The following is a 19649-nucleotide window of genomic DNA, read 5'->3' on the forward strand; positions in this document are numbered from 1 at the left end:
GGTGTGTATTTGTAGAATGGGATTTGTATCTCTGAAGCTGAGACTGTCACCAAGCCCCATGACAAACAGCCTCTTCCCAAAAAAAAACTGATGGGCAACTACCTCCTTCTCTCTGGTTCATCCACATCTGGCAGTGCTCAGTCCGGGACAGGATAAAGAGGGATGTTACAGATGGGGTGAAACGGTGTACTTGACACCTTGTGAGCAGGCATGGGATCATTGCAGCTGGACTGTAGCCAGAGCACTACTGCTGTTGCCAGAAATGCCATGGGATCCAACAACAAGTCAGTCAGATGGACAGAGTTCTTGCATTTCTTCCAAAAGCACTGCCAGGATGTGTGTTCTCTTTCATCCCCTGGCCCAGCTTCTGTTGCAGGGGGATGATCTCTTAATGAAATATCTCCTGTACAGCACAGAGAAGGTCTGGCTTCAGGAGGAGGTTTTTTTTTTATTTTGGGAGGGTTTATTCCCCCCATCCCTTTCTCAGCAGGGAGTTTCAAATGGGAAAGAGAACATCAAAGTATCAGTTCAGTTGGAAAACACCTTGCTTTGGACAACAAAAACATGTTGTATATGAAGTATGTGTGTCTCAATGGCTCAATGGTCTGCAGAATCCTCATCTTCCTAGTACACCAGAGGTGGAAATGGTACGTTGGCTTGTTTTGTTTTACCTCCTAGAAGATCCCAGTGAAGACAACGTGCCCTGTTACAGAAGCTCTGCAGTGGTGCTAATTTTCCTGTTAGAGGAGTCTTTTGGAGGGAGTTTGTAGTCATGATACCCAACAGCTTTCACGGGGCAGAGGAAAGCTGAGTGAGGAAAGGGCTTTGTACCTCCAAGGCTGTCTGAAGCTTGGACATAACATTTTTTTATGTAGCATGTAGATGTATCTGGGTAGTGTCTGTGTACATCAGTAGTATCATATATACATCAGAGAGATGGGTCATCCCTGCAGTAATATATATCGGACATCTTCTGCTCTCTTTTTCCCAATCTCATCTCTCCTCAGTGGCTCTGACTCCTGAGAGCATTGTAGGCAAGATAAATGACATTCAGTAAAACAGTAACTCAGCTGGAGTTGCTTCTCTTGGGCAGCTGGCAAAAATAGTTCTGGAGAGGTTGCACTTCTCTAGGTCACAGGGTTTTAGTGCGTTCTCTGTGTTTTCTAAGACAAAAAGCTTGCTGAAGGTAAACTGGAAGAAGCAAGCCTGGTAGAAGGATTCAGTTCTGCTGAACGATGTTGCAGAATATTTGGAGGCAAACTTTACATGCTTAGTTCCAGTCTGAATATTGGTTTAGACATACCCAAAGCTGACATGTGTCACACTTTTGCTTGGAATGAAACTGTCACCTCTGAGAGGTTTCCAGTTATGAGAGGCCTGGAGGTGGAAGGTATATTCCTGCAGACCAGGCTCCAGGTGAGGGGCCCTGGGGATCTAGACTTCCAGGTCAGTTTGCTCCAAGGCTTTGGGAATTTCTCATTGGCACCACTTCTTGTGCATGTTTTGTGAATGCTGCTTTCTAATCCAGGCAGTGAAGGTGCCCTGCTCTTCTGGGAGAAGTCTTATCTTTGCTTGCTAATGGGTTCCAGCCTGTTAAAGATAAGGCCTGCAAACCTGATCCTGCTGAAGTATGAGACAAAATTCCTGTTGACTGAATGGAGTCAGCTTTACTTAGAAGAAACTTGTTTGTGGCCCTGAGGCCTGTATGTGATCCTGGAGACAAATCTCTTCATCTAATGCTATTTTTCTTCTTTCTTTGGAGGGGTGGGGGGTAAGAACTGAGGAGGGAAAGCTGAAGTCCAGAATTGACAGCATGAGCAGGGATTAGACCTTGCTGTTCCTCCCACCTTTTTCTCCCTGTTGGTGTGCCTCCATGCTAATTTAGACCTGTGGCAACCATCAAAGCCTTGTGCATACCTTCTGCACAAAGGGGCCTGTCTCCCACGTGAGGGCGTTCTCTGCTGGGACAGAGTCAGTTTGTCCCCCAAAAGAAAAATCTTAAGCACCCAATTGCCTGCTCGACTGACTCCCTGACTGCTATTATGTTTCTAACCACGGTAATTGGCTTTAGTACTTATTAATGGATTATGTTTGGGGAGGGAGGGACAGAACCCAACACCTAGCTTTGTAGCTGAGGGACTCCCTGACCAAAGTGCTGTTTTCCAGACATGGGGTTTGACTGGTAAGCTGTCAGAGTGGGTGTCTTTTGCTTGTTTTCCTCGGAGATGGGACACATCGGCCAAAGGGATATCTTCCCTTGTGTCCTGCATTACGGAGCAGGTATTGGCAGAAACCCTGTTTCCAAATCTGAAATGCTGCAGGCTTTCTTAGTTGGTCTTCGTGGCTGTTGCCTTTGGCTTTTCCTTAGACTGTCAGACTTCGGTCAGACTTCTATGGAGAAGAATGTGTGCACCCTGCAGAAGAGAGCCCTGTGCTATAGGTGCACTGGGCTAATTGCATGTGCACTGCTAATGCACCTGGGATTTTGCATGTAAGACAGCCTTGTTGAAGAGACTTTGAAATAGCTCTGGTGGTGCAGGCCTTGTCTAGGCCTAAAGGGCAGTTGAGCATCACAGGACTTGTGCACAGCTCCAGTTATGTGAGTTTAGATAGAAGGGATAAAGCCAGCAAAAGAGAGGGCTTTCATAGCTGTAGGTCTTCCTTGGTTTCCATTAGCTCTTTGAGGTAGCTTGATGTATCTGTTTGTGTGTTGGCAGTGCTGCTTTGGCCTTACGATTTGGAGAAACCAATTGCTCACCCAAACCACAGAGCTAGAAGTCTGGACTTCTGGCCCTGTTTCCACATGGCTCTTCTCTGGCTTTGAGTGAGCAAGTGCATATTCACTACTTTGCTGCTGGCTGCCTTGTAACACCAGCAGTAGTGCTTCTTACAGAAGTCAAGAATGCCATAAGAATCCATTCCTGGTACAGTACAAGCTTGGAGACACCTGATTTCCAAAGAAAGGATGTTTGAGAGGATCAAAGAAATGTTTAAAAATGCTATTCTTAGAGATGTGGCATTGTTTCCTTAATTTGCTTTCCTCTTTTAGCTGCTAGCTCCATGTCATGCTGCAAAAGATGTTTAGGCAAAGCATAGAACTGGCTTTTATTTAAAGCAGGTTCCGTTTCCTGCATTTGTGCTATCCTTGTTGCAATGGCTTAAACATAGTTTTGACATTTTATTCTTGGTAGCTGCAATAAATGTGGCTTTGTGAGAGGTCATTTATAGCTTACTTAGAAACCTTTGTGTGAGCTGCTTTCTCTTATTTGGACTGAGGATAAGAAGTTGGCATAAAACCAGCGGTGTGGTGTGGAGAGCCACAGCACCCATGTTCCTGCTGCTTGATTTTGAAGATTTGTTCCTGTCTTACCAACTAGCTTTAGGCCATTGGCTGTCAGACAACCTCTGGAGCCAGCACGTGCATCAGGGACATAGCATCACCAGAGGACTTTGGAATGGACACTGCTGGAGAGCGTGAGCTGAGCCAAATGTTGCTGAGCCAAATATTGCTGCAGGAGGACTGTCCAGCCTCTAATAATGCTTGAGTGCTGGGGAGGGCAGTATTATCCAGCTTTGAAATTGGCCCTGCTTTGAGCAACCTGGACTGGAGACCTCTTTCCTGTGATTTGTTAGGCCTGTGGTGCTGCAGCCAGTTCATGACTGTGCTCAGAGGTTGCCAACAAACAAAAGCTGAGACATGAGTAGGAAGTAACAGGGAATTTTCCATGAGGTCTTTCTGGAGCTTACAGCCCTGACATATATTCGCTCACATGAAACATGCTGAGTACTGTGCTGTTTAGAAAATGTTGTTGCAATTTACAGCTGCTCCTATTTTAGGTTTTCCCCTTGCATATGCAAATATATTTTTATGCCCTGCCAATTCTCTATAGTTGTGACTTGCTGCATCTGGGAAGCTCAGCTACTGAGGACTATGGAGCACTTCTCCCTTTGCTGCTGCCTGCTCCTTGTGAAATGTGGTGGAACATGCTGACATAGTCTTGGACCAAAATTCAGTCTGTCTTGTAGCCTGTTTTCTGTCTTGTTTGTGTGCTATTTCTTCAGAACACAAGGATTAGTAAGGGTTTTTTTGTTTGCTTGTGTTCTTTAAACAGCTCATTTGTGACGGGGACAGCCTGCTGTGGACACACCTCACCTCTGAGAATCTGGGACCTTGAGAGGTAAGTGAGCTTCCAGGTTATGGGGAAAGTACGTAATGTTGAGAAATGCAATATTGGAGATGGTGTAAAATCATTTATTTTGTCCATGAAGGCAAGGGGTGTCCCTACCCATGGCAGGAGGGCTGGAACTAGATGATCTTAAGGTCCTTTCCAACCCTAACGAGTCTATGATTCTATGTTTAAATATGAGATGTAGGATGGAGTGGGGGATGGAACAAACTGGTGTGGAAAGATGACAGGGAGGGGGGAATGTGTTGTTCTGGTTCAGTAGGGAGCAGCTCGACTTCCCAGCATTTCCAGTTCTCCACAGCTACCCTGGTTTCTTCCCATTACCCATTTACAATCAGAATATGTACATGACACCTTCCTTTTCATTGATCTATCAGTTGATGCTTTAGCCTGAGCCAGAAGGGTGAGGAAGGTTGTTTTCATCTTCCCATTCACTCACTTGTCTGTGGTGCTCAGAAGCCAGAGGTAGTAGCTCTGGGAGGTGAGGGTGGCAACAGGTTGTTTATGGAAGTGTTGTCTTCTTCCTGTCTTAATGTTGTCTTCTCCCTGTCTTAATAAGCATTGAGGAGGTTAATTGCTGTGGCCTCTGATATGGGGCCTTTGAGTAGTTCCTGTTTGGTGAAGGTGCTGACCTTAGCAACTGGGGAAATGTTGGGCTCATATCCTGACATGAGACTCAACTGCTGACAAATTTGAAACTCTTAGCCTGGGGGTCTTTTTGTACTGATGGAAAGATAGCAAATATTTGGAAGGATTATTGAATGGCAGCTCAGCTTTCCAGGACTGGTATGCTCTGAGTAGGAGTGGCACAGCACAGATTATCAATGGAGGGTCGTCAGGATTGAGGTGAGCTGGTGGGCTTGGGAAGAGGAAATAAGGGGGGCAATGGCAGAAGGGGCCTGAGGGGTGTCGGCAGAGCTGTGTTTGGGGAATGGAGGTAGAGAGGGATTGGTGTGTGTGCAGGGCTCATCTGAGGCCAATTGCCTTCTAATCTATAGTTTAGATCAGATTGTCTGAGTCAACTGCATCCAATACAAACCAACTTGGTTTTCTCTGAAGTGTAACAAAAATAGACTTTGCAAAGGATACATCCCACAAAGGACAAACTAGACCAGGAAAACCAGCACCAGCACATTCAGCTATGGTGCATGTTTCTTGGTGACCTAGTCTGGTGGTGCCTTTGGAGTAACCCAGAAGGATGCAGGTTGTGCTGTGATATCCCTGCCCATCAAGTCTTCCGGCTGTTCTTGAATAGAGGCATCTGACAGGGGTGAGGAGATAGGCAACCCGCTCACCCCTGCCTCAGCCTCTCTGACAGCCTTTCCCAAGGAAGCCTGAAGAGATAATAAAGCTGTGTAGAAAATAGGATTAAGGTAATGAACAGGCACAACGGAGTTTGATCTTTCAATAACGTCAAAGCCTGACTGACAGGCAAATAAAAAAGCCAAGGCAACGTAGGCCACTGGGCCTCTGTTGCAATGGCTGAAGTGTCAAACTTATTCTTCCCTCTTCACCTGTCACAGCTGGAATGCACCATGCCACTGGGTCTTTTCCTCTCTGGGGGCCTGTGTGTGAGCTGGAAGTCTCATCAGCACGTGCAGGGCAGGAGGCTGAGTAGGAAGCATGGCTGGGAAACTAGCACATGAAGCTTGCTGTGGTCATTTATAGTGAGGGAGTACAGACTTATCCTTCCAGGTCTTGAATTCTCCATAAACCGTTCTTCCCAAAAGAGCTTTGGATTGATTTTCAAAGGCTCCAGTAGTTTCCACAAGAGATCTCATAGGGAAATGCTATTTCTTCCTTTGAAGTTTATGTATGTTGTCTCCCTGGTCAGACTCCAGAAGTGGTTGCATGGCATGGAAACTCAAAATCTTAAAGCTACCAGGACTGAAAAGTTTCTCCTGTGCCCAGTGTGTCCTAATAACATCTGGAAGACAGAGGCAGGCCTCCTGCATTTCTTGCTTACCCCTTCCTGTGGCCACTAAGGGCCAGAGTCTAACCTGCAGATCCTGAACATGGCAAGGACATTATCTCCAAGAGCAGAATCCAGGCAACTGCTCTGTCAAAAAAATGAGGCAAGGTAGAGTAGTGCTGAAGATGTGTTCTTTAAAACTACAGGATCCTTAGCACCACTTAGATGTTTAATGCTGTCCGAGAACAGTTAGTGCAGTTAGCTGGTTGTTTTATCCATGGGTGTTTGTGTGACATTGCAGCAGTTTCTGTGGCATTCTCTTCCCTTGGTGTAGGTGGTCTTTTTCCCCAACAGCTGAGAGCTGGAACATGCTACAAAAGGATTTAAAGCTTAAATAACCTTTTGTGTACTGATCATCTTAGTTCCAGGCCAGATAAGTTGTTGGCTGGTGCTTGTAGCTGTTGGTCATGGTATGTTTCATATTTATGACCTTTGCAGTTCCCTGACCCTGGGGCAGCCATTCTCATCCCTCCAAGAGGAAGGGGATAAAGTCTTCACCTGAAAATATGTCCTGGGCTTTGAAAAGGGCTTGGTTGGGTTTGGCAGTGAGGAAATTTTTATTGGGGAAAGGAAACGCCTCTTGCTGCATCCCACCCCCACAACTGTCTTTCATTTCTGACTCTGCTGAGATGATGGTGTTGGATCAAAGCCGGAACAGGCAGCAACAAGCAATTGTCAAGAGGAGTCTAAAGGAGGGGAATGACCGCGTAATGCCAAGACACTGTCTCTGATGGCTGAAATTCCAGCTGCTGCTACACCTGGCCCTTTCTCCTGTAATGAAGGAGGGTGGTTTTTTTTCTTATGCTTTTGAAGCTGGCTAGCTGCACCTCTGCAGGACATACCTCATCCCACACATGCTACATTATGCCACCTGATTGCTTTTAGATGTGGGGAAGTTGCTGTGCACTTACTGCCATTCAGTATCAAGGTGTGTTCATGGAGGGGGGCTATGAATAGCTTTGGTGATTAGGGGTGTGCACAGAAAAGGAGCATGATTAGCAGTATGAAGTACTAGGTACTAACCTTTGTCCTTGCATCTAGTATCAGGCCCTGCTGACACCTGGCAGTCCTCTTGCCCTTCAGTACCAATGAAGAATATGATGGCAACTGCCCCTCATGTAGGTCAGGTACATCTGCTCCCTTTCTCTCTCAGACCATCCTGTCCTGTCTGCCAGTGCTAGTGGGTTGCTCAGCAGAACAGCCAGTTAATGGTAAGCAAGGGAAAAAGATACTTTCTTCAAATCATGTTCTTTCTTTTTTTTTTCCCACCTCCTGTTTCCTTTGGGAGTTTATCTCCCTGGGAGTTGAGGGTGATGCACCACTGGGAACAGCTCCAAGGTCAGCATTTGTCATTTCCTTGCAGAGAATTGGTGCTCCCTAGCCTGTCATGGTGGTCTACATGTCTTTAGGTGACATATGCCCTTGCCTCAAGGATGCTTCTTCATAAGGTAGGATACTCCAGAGATCTCTTTGCAGCAACTCTGCCAAGCTTGATATTTGAAATGGACCAGTAATCTGTCTGACATGGTAGTCCTTATGCTGTAAACACTTTGAGTGCACAAGTCCTATATTGTCCTTTCCTGTGACACAATGTGACAGATGCAGGGCACAAGAGCTGTTGTGAAAACTGAGCCAAAGTTAGCTGTGCCCTGCAAGCCACCCAGATCCTCCACCTTTTAAATACCCAGTCTTTGTCCATCTCCTCTCCCCTTTTGAAAGCATTTTTGGCAGAGTGGTTTTTTTGTATTTTGTTGGGGTTTTTTTTAAGAACCCTCTAATTTCTTGTTCGGTTTTTCTCCCTCTCCTGAGTCCTTTGAAAGTGGCTTTACGCCGTCACTGACACCAAACTGACACTTTGCGTTTCCCCACTTCTTATCCCTTTATGGCAACAGATGTTGAAATTTTGTATCCCTTTTATCTGTCCCTCTTTGCCCTCTTCCTGTAATTAGGTTTCCCTTGTTAGCAGTACAAAGTGGCCCGGTTTGCTGCCTGGCCTTTTGAGCCATTGTGTCTGAGCACATTTTTTTTCCTCCTCTTTCGGAAGAGTTCCTTCCCCCTTAAGTAATAGGCAGGGTGTGGGCCAAAGCTGTGGCTTTTTCTTGTTTCTTTGTTCTCCATTTATCTCTGCCACCTTTTTCAAAGGGATGAGGGAGAAAAAAAATAGAGAGTGGATGGAAGGGGAAGATAGTTGCATTTCTTGACCGTCAGGCCCCTCTGCTCTTCAGGTGTTCAAGGCAGGTGCCTTTGATGTCTGCAAGTTTTGGGGAGGTGGGAGGTAGAGGATTCATGAGAGTGGCTTGGGAGTGGAGGAGAAGGGAGATTCAGGTGTGTGACTGGTGCCCTCAGCAGAGGGGTGGGGATGAGGCTTCCAGGGTAGCCAGGCAGCTGTGGAGCAGGTTAGTAATCCGTGTTTACCTTTAGTGCTGTCACACTGTACTCTTTCTTTCTGAGAGCCAGCATGAGCATTGCCATCACAAGCAGCTGAAGTTTGCTAACTTGCTGCTGCTTGATCTCTGGTATGTGCTTCCATGGGACCCTTCTTAGGTTCCATCTGTCTGTGCAGTGGGGTGGGCAAGAATTAGTTGCTGTCTTTCAGATCTCAGTGTATGTTGATCTGCATCCACTTTGGTGGCTCTTAGAGCCATTGAGTGAGTGAATATGAGCAGTTGTCAACAGGGAGGGAGAGCTATAAAACTTGAGTTCTCTGTGATGTTCTTAAACAGCAAGTGCCATTTGACAGTTGCAGTATATAGTACTGAACACCCTGATTAGCTGGTCACTACTGATGCTTTCTTGTTTAAATCCAGTCCTTCTTGGCTTTGCAACTTGTCATGCTCAGATATTTTTATATGGGGAAGTGGATAAATAAAATGAGAATCTGCAGGTCTCGTACTTTGCTGTAAAGCTTGCTGAATGTTTTCAGCTAAAGCTTTTAATGTAGAAGCTTGGCCCAAGATGCACAAGCAGGCTTCTTAACATTGTGTTCTAAAACAAGCTCTGTAGAAGATCATTCTCTCCACAGCTTTGAACTCCAAGGTTTAAACAAGTTTGAGACCCTCTAATTTAATAACAAAAAGAGTTTGTTGGATGAAGGGAGAAAATAGATCCCCGACCTGGAGGTGCTAAATTGAAAGAAAATGTAAGTTGCACTTAGAGTTATGGGGAGTCTGCTTCATCCAGGTATTTAAACTGGATTTATCCAGGCACAGAGAAGTGGGTGCTTATCGTTGGTAAGAGGAGAGACAAGCAATAGCAAATATCCTGGCACTGATAGCAGTCTCACAGGATTTGGGGGCACAAGAATCATAATACCATGTTGTACATGCAGAATTCCCTCTCCTACCCTCCTTTTCTATAGATTAATTATGCCAAATGTCTTTTTTTTTTGCCAAGGTAGCTCTCTCCAGGCTTTGTGGGAAGAGGTTCCCTGCTCTTTTCAGGCTTGGGTTTCTTTCTCAGCATCTTTGTTTTAGCTGAACACAGTTTTAAATCACAATAACCAGTCCAAAACTTGTCTAACAGTAAGGTGAACAGCTTCCTGGGCTGTGCTTACATCAGGTAAGTGCATACAGATGGGTGCCTTCTGCTTCCTCTGCTCACTGCAGTGGGATGATCCATAGGTAGTTGCCCTTCCTCAGGTGGCTGCTTGTTTTCTGTTTCTGAGATTCTCTTGCTTTTTTTTTTTTCCCTCCTGTTTCCCTATTCTGTCCACAGATGGCTTTGGTTACTCTTCTGAAAGCATCAGTTCTGGCTATTCTCATCTACATGTCCTTGGGTTAATCAGGAACACAAATGTCATGCCTTCTTACTGAAATTCAAAGGAAAAAGGGTTGGTAAAATGGCTGGCTGGGGTTGGTCATAGGGGAGAAATTCTTGTCTTCAGGTAAACTCTTTCTTGGTCTGTTCATATTAAATCAGTTTTGCACAAAGACTGTCTTTGTATTTCTAATTTGGTCCTTGGGAACCATTCACTCTGCAGTAAGGTAGATAGGATGGAGACTTCAGGCAAAGGGAAAAGCAGGTCCTTCTTCATGGAGCTTGAGCATTCAAGACTAGATACAAATAGGTCTCCTGCCTTCAGGCATGAAGTAGTCACCTGAAAAGGCCAGGAGTAAATTCCTACTCCAGTTCTACCACTCCTAACTGTAGGGTTTGATTCCCTTGCTCTGAGATCTTGGACGTTTCTGGAGGCAGTGTCAGACCTATGGCAAATTATTTGAGCCAATGCTGCAGAAATCTTGCTGCTGCAGGCAGCCTCTTAAGTGGTGTTGTCTCGAATGATTGTTCCTTTTAACAGGCTTTGTTGCATTCAGAGCTCTGTCTCTTAACTATAAATGGATAGCTCCAGTCTTATGTGCAATGTATTTCCCATGGTATGCATGCATTCACAAAACTGTTTGGGTCCTTGTGGTTCTTTAGTAATTTCTGGAACTTTTTTTGACATAGTCTTTCTGAACCTTCTCACATAAGCTGAATATCTTCTGCTTTCCTTCTGTTAAGAGGGCTCTGGTGCATCTTAACCTAAATGTAAAACCATCGTAAAAAGGATGAACATACAGACAGGTGTTTATCCCAAGTCCTTTCCTCCTTATGGCAGTCTGGCCCTGTCTCACTAGAGATGAACATGAGGCCAGCTACTGCCCTTTCGATGTGTGCATGTCCAGGGCATGCTGTGGCCTTTGCACCCCTGTTCAGGCGTATTTATGACAACTTTACAAGGCCTTGAACAATCGGAGAGTGTGGGGTGGGGGCTGGACACTCCAAGCACATCAATCAGTTTCATCCCCCTGAGCCAAAGCAAAAGCAATCTTTATTTTTCCCTGGGTTGAGAGAGAATCAACAGTGGCATGAGAGAAGAATGGGAAGGAGTGAATGAGGAACCCCCTCTGCCACTGGCTAGCAGTGGCTCATTTAAACAGATGGCTTTGTTTTGATTTGGACTCTCCATTTTTTTGTCTCCCTCCTAAAGGAGACCTGCAGAGTTCTGTCCAGAAAGGGAGCAATACAGCCGCCTGTTCCCACACAAGTGGGGCGAAAGGCGAGAGGCTTTGAGAATTCCCTGCTTCTTTTCCTCGCCTCCCTCTTTCTCTCTTTCTCCAAGAAATCACAGTTTGAGAGAATTCCCCCCTACTCCTCCTGTTGGAAAGAAAGACAGAGAAGACATTCTTGACATTCTTTGCAGAGAAAAGGGGTTAAATGTCTGAATTTGGGGGTCACCATGTTATACAAATTGCAATCTAATCGTTTTTACAAGAACACACGTGTGCTAAGAAAAGGAGCCATGGACAAGAAAGAAAAGAGGACAGACAACCTTTTTTTGTCCTATCTTCTTTTTTTTTTCTTTCTTTTTTCCCCCCAAGGTTTTGGACTATTGTCATGTCCTGTCTCTCTCCCCTCCTCACCCCCGAGAGGGAGAACATTGGTTTTATAGTTAAATTGGTTCGTAAAGCAGAAGGGCTTGGTGCCATTTCTGTTTGTTTTCCCAAATAAAAGCCCCAGCAGGGTCTCTTTTGCACCGTTGTGGCTTTATTTGAAGAAACTGGCTTTTTCCCATAGCCCAGCGTGTCAGTTTATCCTCTGAACTTAACCTTACGGGAACCCGAACAACAAAAACTCACAGGGTCCCAGAGCTGGAAAGGTAAAGAAATTGTATCTTTTTATTGGACCATTTAAAGCGTGTGTGGGCCAATTCAGAGAAAGCAGAAGAAAAGAAGGCAAAACTCCCTCTTCTGTCTCCCCATGACACAATCTCAAACCATCGTTGGTGTCATTCCCCCCTACTGCCTCGAGTCCCTTCAGCTGTGCTGAGGAAGCAGAGAGAGGCATTTCTTCTGAAAATCACTTACAAAAGCATCTCTGAGCCATTTCACATCGAGGTGCTCCTTCAAAATTCCCCAAGCCAATCTCGCATCTCCCTTCAGGAATTAGTAGCCTTGGCTAAGTGCAGGAGTGACCTTGGCATAGGATAACTCTATGGAGAATGTATTTGCCAAGGATCTGTACTTTGCCCTATTCACATTATGGACATTGTTTGACCAAGCCTTTCCCTTCTTAGCATAAGATGCTGCATTCCCTGGGTGCCCCAGCTGCTGTTGCAACAACTTGGAAGAGTCAAGAGCTCAGCTCTTCCCTTTGGTTTTGGTGAACTCTCCAACTTGAATGATGGAAGTTGTGCAAATGCTGCACTCTGGATAATGGTTTTTAAATGGATTTTGTTTCCTTCCTCTGCTTGATACTCAGTGGGATATCCCAGCGTTTTGAACTGAATGGTGCTCTTTCTACTTTTTTTAAAGTATATGCTTCTCACCTGGCTTGTTGCAAGTAGTTATTGGGGCTAAAATACTTGTTTAGAGCTCTGCTCGGTTTCTAAATAGTCACTTGCTCATGTGCAATGACTTCAGTGGATGATCACAGTTTACAGATGAGGCTTCCAGAGCAAATGAGTATGTCCTTAATTTCACACATCTGTTTTCAGCAGATGTTCTGGATTCAGCAGTTTCCTAGAATTTGCATATTTGTATAATATCAGTTTTAGTAAATTGGGGTCACCAGAAATTGAGGGTGCGGAGAAACATGTTTATTGTTTCATCCCAGCTTTTGGAGTGTGGTTCATGTGTATTGGAGACAGCTGGCCAAGATCTGCAGCAAATGGGCAGGGTGCAGGGAGGGAGGTGCAGACTTCTTTTGGACTCCAGCTATCAGCAAGATCTTGGGGAAATCTGAGCTTTTATGGTAGCACAAATAATTGCAGCAGCTTGGGAGGCTGTAGATGGCTTTAACATGGTGACAGCAGCATCCCATGGGTTATCTGGAAACTAACCATCTAGGTTCTGCCATGACCAATCTTATTTTGTCTGCATATTGCTGGGGTGAGGAGAAGGAGCCTTAGAAGACTCCTGTCTTCTGGAGGTATCATGATAGCAGTGCTTATGGCTGGATTTCCAGCATTAAAAGAGTGAAATGTGGAAATCCTGAACAAATAGCTTATTTGGAAAGTAATTTTTTAAAGTCTTGCTTTCTGAAGAACGTGGGAATTGATAGAGGTGAATCAAAGGATTCTCTATAGTGCCTGAACAAAATGCCTTTCGTTTTTGGACGCATTGGTTTGATACATTTCCCAGGCACAGGGACTTTGTTTAAACATCTTGTTCTGTCGGCAATAAGTCCAGAGCCTGGTGCTAACACAACTTTCCTGTGCTAGGGACAAAACAGGCTGCTGCATTTGCCCTGGCTCTGTTCCCTGTGGGCTGGTACTGGATTACTGCCAGTATTTCAATCTGTCTAGATGCTTGAGAGAAAGTGGAAGATACTGGGAATATCTGTGAGTTTCCTGCTAAGCACTGGGGGCTCAGCAGGACCTATGTATCTGTAGGCAGTGTGTTGGCGCACGTGCTTTGTGGTTAAGGTGCTGAAGCCAAGAGCTCTGGCTCTAGACTGGTCTTTCCAGGAAACCTGTCATGTTTGTGATCCTGGTGAGAACTAAGGTTTAAGTTAACTATCACATCTCTTTTTATCCCTCATTGAGTAGATATTTTCTGCCCATATAAGTTGGAAAACAATGGGTGATGTGCTTATGTATCTACTGCCTTTCTGTTGCTGCTTGATGGCTTATCTTGATCCTTTATGGATAATTAAGGATTAGCTGTGGGTTTTCCTCCCTAGGATGTGGAACCTGTTGGGGACTGGGGTTTGATGGCAGAGAGTAGTTGGGATAATGAAGACTGGACATTTTGTGGGTACTAACTTGAGATCCCAAGGCTGTGAGAGTTGTGGTAGCAGAGTTCCCTTCCCAGCATGGGCTCAGCATGGCCGTGTGTGTTGCAGGGACATGGATCTAGCCTGGCATGGTGGTAGCTGGTCCAGAGACACCTTAATCTGCTGAAACATGGGGGAAATATTAATTGTGTTCTGCATCTTCATCAATTTAAGTGTGCCTGTGCCAGAACACTCAAGTCTTTTGATATGTGTGCCCAGTGTACACGCAGTATGATTTTCCCCTGGTGTCAGATTAGAAGTGCTTCACTGTAGCAACTAATGCGTTGTTTCTGTAAACTGCTGAAGCACCGCTACTGCATGCGGGGGCTGGACCTCCCAGTTGAAAGCCGCTTTGGCTGACCTATCCTTGGAGCAGGAGAATTGAACTGATGAACAAACCAGCTAAGCGAGGTTTGCTTTGCTGCAGTAATTTGCAAGTGTCTGTGTTTTTTTCCTTCCTATAAAGAAAAATTAATTCTTCCCCCCACACACACACTTTTTTTCTTGGTTTTTTGTTGCCTAGGCTGGAAAGGGAAGTGGAGGGAGGAAAACAGGAGTGACTCTGGGATACTTGGGTAACACTGCAATGAGGTGCATGGAGAAATGCTGGGAGAGAGGCATCTGCGTGGTGTTCAGTGTTGCAGAGGAAGCTCTGGAAGTGGGAATCCAGAATCTGGTTTCTCCTGTCCCTTTGTTACTTAAATGTTTTGCTTGGAGACATCACCAGGCTGCCATTAAAAATTGCTGCCATCTTGCAGCATTACAAGGTCTGGTCTGGTATGGGAGATGGAAGACAAGCTTTAGTATGGCCAGGCTCACTCTGGGTGTGATGGCTGCTTTTTTAGAGGTGGGAGGTTGTGAGATCTGCTGTGATTTGCATCAAGCATCTGAGAAGAGGAAGAGGTCCCAGTGAGTAAAAGATCCCTGGATGTGCTTCTGCATCTTGCTACCTTTCCCCAGCATAATGCTCCTCTCTCCCTGAGCTCACTTAGTCCTCTACATATTAAAGGTGTATTAGCAGGGAAAATGGTGGAGGGGAAGTAACATCAACAGGCTTCAGCTAGTGAGCAGAAGATACCAGATGTGCTGCTGGGATGCATGGCACATGTGCAGCTGACCATCCTGGTTCTGTCTCCCAAACTTCCACGTGTTCAGAGCATCAGTCCAGGAGCTACCCTGCAAAACAAAAAATGCAAGTAGCATGCAGAAGTGGGGAGATAGGGGTCTAAGCTCACTGAGACTGCTTATCACCTATAACTCCCTGCTCCTGCCTGAGCAATGGGCAGAGGACATTGAGCAATGGCTTGTTGGATAGTCTGGCCTCTTAAGCATCTCACAGGAGAGCAGCTGACTCCTCATACTTCTATTGTATGTCTTACAACTCTGGGTCACACATATAAGCTATTAGGTGAAGAAAGCTTTGTGGAAGCCTTGAGAAGCGTTGTGTGCATGTCCATCTGTTCTGCTGGCTTTGCAGAATGGCAGGTGGAGGAGATCTGTGTGCTTGGACGGGCAGGGAAGTGCCAGAGCTCAGAGATGCCCATCCATGCCTCTCTCATGGTGGAGCTGAGGACCCATCTGCCCCAGCCAAATCCCACAGTTCTTGCTTCCAGTGCTCAGACTGCAAATGCTTCAACCTCTCGACCTGCACACAGGTGCAGAGTTGCTGCTGGGTTGGTTTGTAAGTAACCTTCCAAGGGTTAATGTATTGTGAGAAGGTTGCAAAGGGCTGAAGCCTGGAATCCCCTCGATCCTTTGCCTGAAGAAATACAAAGTCCAATAAGCCAGCACCCCTGGATTCGTGTTGGGGGGGATTAATTCATGCACTTGATGTTAAAGCTTGTCCAAGAAGTTTGCACGGGGGGGCCATCGCTAGGGCTGGTTGGCCTCTCTAAATGGTTGCTAGGGCCCTGGCATCAAGGGCCAATGTAGCTGCCCACAGCCACGGTCACGGAGGGAATTACACAGCCACAAAGAAATTGTTATTCTACATAATCTGCTCTTTGGAGAGTGACTGTGGGGAAACAGGCTGGCCCCAGCATGCCGCCAGCTCTGTGATCATAGAAGCGTGCTGGCTGCAAAGATCGGCCAGGGCTCGCCTTCTGATCTGGGGACACCAGGGCTCGAGGCACTAATCTGCTTTATCAGCGATTTCTCTCTCCTGACACAAAGGTGTTTACTTGTTTTAACATCTCCCGGGACTCTATTTCTCCTTTTGTGTGGTCTTTATCCCCCGACGAGGGCTTTAGCCCAGATTACAGACAGAATTAAGGCATTTGGCGATGTGCCTCAGAACTGTGTGATGCTGGATCAAGGAGCAGAAAGTAACAAAATAATGGGGGGAGATGCTGGGAGTGACCCCACTGCGGGATCCGTGCTGTCAGCTTTCAGGACCGCTTCATTGTCCTGAGAACCAAGAGGCTGTTGGAGACGGGTGGCCATGCAGCAGGGTTTGAAAAGCAGGTGCTTCAAGGTTTATTGTGTCCAGCAGTTTTGATTTGGAGGATATGAAGAGGAAGGAATGGAGGGTTTGCAATAGGTGGCCCTTGAAAGCAGCAGGGCAGATTGTCTCCTCCAAGAGTCTGCTATGGCTGGGTGTTGCTGGCTGCTGAGCAAGTGGAGTGATACTGGGGACGGGCTGTGCCATGTACCCGATGCAATTTCATATGGCCCAGGGAAGGGTTTCAAGCTCCTTCTTGCAGTCTAGCAGGATTTGCCCTCACCAGGCATCATCCATCTGGTTTGCTGCTGGTTCTGCACATGAACAAGCAGCAGAGTGGTATGGTGAGAAAGCATCTGGCTTAGAGCTTTGTGGAGCTCTTGCTTTTGCTCTTCACAGCAAGTGAGGAATTGAAAAGGAGAAGGGGTTCATAAAAGAAAAGCTAGTCTTTGGAAAGTTATCTCTGGAGCAGCCCTGTGGTGGTCACTCTTGACCTGTCATGTTCAACCCCAGAGAACAGTGGTTGTAGTAGCCAGTGTAACTGGAGGGGATTGAGGAGAGCAGCCATGGCAGACTGGGCCAGGAGAGTCTGACTTGCCTGTGGATCTGAGCTGTGTGTCAAAGATGTGGGGAAAAAGCCCAGCGGGCAGTGCTTTGAAGGACAGAGTCTGAGATGGATTGGGACTGACCAGGTAAGTGGCCGTTGTGCAAAAGTGCTGGAGTTTGACTAAGTTGATAATTGTCTTCCATGGAGTACTGTTCAGTTCTCCCAAGGAGAATGATCCTGTTCTGCTGAGGGTCAGCTGTGCCTGTCCTCTTACAGTTGTGACTCCTGCTGGTCACCCTCTGTGACAATTAGTGGCCCAGAGGAAGACTGTGCAGGCTTCTGCATTCTGTTAAATCACAGAAATAAGATCTAGGAGACTCCTGTGATGCCATCTCTGCTGTGGCCAGCTGAATTGGAAGGGCACTTTGTTCTGAATTACTCTTCCCCTATTGTGTTTCATTGCAGTGGTCAGCTGATGACCTGTTTAGGGACTGACTTCCACCGTGGAGCTGGAGTCCTTGACGTCTTCTATGAAACACCCTCCCTTCTCCTTTCTTGTGGGTATGACACCTACATCCGCTACTGGGACATACGAACCAGCACCAGGTGAGCATACCCTGCTGGCATCTGGGGCTCTCTTTGTGCAGTATCTGGGGACTCACCTGCAGCTGAATTAGCTCCTTCAGGTAAACCAGGGCTCAGCTCCAGTGGTGGAAGAGTGGAGGTTCAGCTCTGATTTGTGTTGCCCATCCAGGAAGTGCATCCAGGAGTGGGAAGAGCCCCATGACAGTGCCCTGTACTGCATAAGGAGTGATAAGAACCATATGATTGCCAGTGGCTCTTCTTACTATGGCGTGGTGCGCCTCTGGGACAAGCGGCAGACTCGGTGCCTGCAGGTGAGAGCTGGCTGGAGGCCAGGCAGCAGCAGAGCTTCTGTATTGTTCTCTGGCAGCCTAGTGCCAATGTCTCTCTAGAAAAAGGGAGAGGGGCTGCTGGGCTATCTTTGTGGCAAGCCCACTGTGGAGAACCTAGCCTATATGCAGGGAAAAGCCTCTGGCATCTCAGCTACTGGTTCTGTAATACTGGTTGTGGTCTTTGTGCTGACCTTTCTTTGAAAGGTTGTTTCTCCTGTTTTCTTGCAGAGCTTTCACCTGTCTTCACCCACCAGCAGCCCAGTGTACTGCCTCCGTTTCAGTACCACCCATCTGTACGCTGCCCTGGCTTCAGCCCTGCACGTCCTAGACTTCACGGCCCCATGAAAGGGCACCACAGCTGCTTCTGGTCACCCCAAAGCAGAGTTAACATTTGGCTCAGGGAACCACAGGGCAGGAGAGGTGAGAATGGCCCCCAGGGCTTCTGAAGGGATCTTTTTTTTTTTTTGCCTACCAGAAAGCTACAATGAAGAGTGCACAAAGGGCCAGACTTTCTCAACCTCACCTGCCTGTTAGTGGAAATAACAGCCTATTGTCCTTTACCTTTTAACTTTTTTATTTTGTGTAAGTCAGGGTTTGGTTTCTTAACAATTTTTTCTTTTTTATTCCTTTCTTTTTCTGGGGATATAGCATTTGAGGGGCACTTGAGTTGGGATGCCCTATCAGCTGTGTGTGCTGGTCAGGCTGGGATTAGCCAAGCTCTGAGCCATGGGAAGGAAGTCTAGGCTGTGTGTGGGGTGGAGGGATCTGGTGGAAGGGAAAGTTGCCTGAAGCCAGGCCCACCTTTCACCTATGCTTGCTCTCCTGAGAGCTGCTTGTGTTGTCTTTTGCAACTAAGAGCAAGAATTGAACTAAAAGGCAGAGCCAGCCCTGCTTTCAGTGTATGCCTCCCAAAGCTGGCCATCAGGTCAGGCTGTGCACTTGGCAGGGCTGAAGTGTTCATGTTTTGCTGAATAAAAACTCTGAAGGGAAACAAAAGAGACTGTACATTTTGTTTCAAGTTCAAAAGGAGCTGGTTGCAGAGGCCTGGCTGGGCAGAGGAGGTTGGGCCTATTTTCAGATGCTGTCTTACAGATCTACAGATCTCTCTCCCTAACTAGATCCTGTGACACTGCTGCATTGAAGGCAGTTCCTGGAATCCTGGATCTCATGTCACTTTTCCAAACAAAAATTCAAAAAGTAGGATCTGCAATTTACTTGCTGCCTGCATGATGAAGCAGCAAACACCGAGACCTTGAAGGATCCTGTGGGCACATGCAAGTGGGCTCCACTCTTCTTTTGTGTCAGCCATCTCAATCCAAATGGATTTCAGAACAGCTGTAGCTTTCAGTGTGCTCCGTGCTGTCTGGATGAATGTGGATGTCTGTGGACAGATGTGCTGTGGGTGAATGCAGCAATGTTTGGGGTCTGGTCCTTTTTGAGTGGAAGGAGGTGTGTGAACCCTACTTATCTGTGAGTTTGGGTATGTTGGATAGGTAAAAGGAGAGGTTTTGTGGGAGAGCACTTCTAGGGCAAAGCACCCAGCATGGTGCTTTGTTGGAATTTAATAGATAATTTCCACTGTCAAGAGGCTGCTTTTCCCTTGTGATGCACAAAAATCGGAATGTTTGCTGGAGCCCCTGCAAGAGCAGGGAGGGAGTGGAACCTACCAGATCCTCACCTTGAAGGGAGCCCTCCGTTTCCAGTGGATGTGAGACAGCATCTCAGGGTACAAAGTAATTTAAAAGCATGGCCTTCCTGCAGGATTATGTGCTCAAAAGGATCTTTCCAGCACAGCTCCCTGTCATGGTTCCTGGTCTGCGCTTGCTCCTCTGCT

The 19649-nt window shown here is 46.5% G+C and overlaps 1 protein-coding gene across 1 annotated transcript in view; it reads left to right on the forward strand.

Annotated features, from left to right (window-relative positions):
• The window catches only part of FBXW4 (F-box and WD repeat domain containing 4), a 62572-nt gene extending 43767 nt beyond the window's left edge, over positions 1-18805 (forward strand). Inside the window, exons 6-9 of the mRNA XM_005154566.4 lie at positions 4113-4178; positions 17367-17507; positions 17656-17797; positions 18044-18805. Of these exons, the coding sequence (XP_005154623.2) occupies positions 4113-4178; positions 17367-17507; positions 17656-17797; positions 18044-18160 (466 nt within the window). The 3' untranslated portion in view covers positions 18161-18805. The remainder of the gene's footprint in view (positions 1-4112; positions 4179-17366; positions 17508-17655; positions 17798-18043) is intronic.
• The last annotated feature ends 844 nt before the right edge of the window (positions 18806-19649 follow it).

The sequence above is a fragment of the Melopsittacus undulatus genome, chromosome 4 (genome assembly GCF_012275295.1).
Source record: "Melopsittacus undulatus isolate bMelUnd1 chromosome 4, bMelUnd1.mat.Z, whole genome shotgun sequence".
In the NCBI taxonomy this organism is placed as follows: Eukaryota; Metazoa; Chordata; class Aves; order Psittaciformes; family Psittaculidae; genus Melopsittacus; species Melopsittacus undulatus.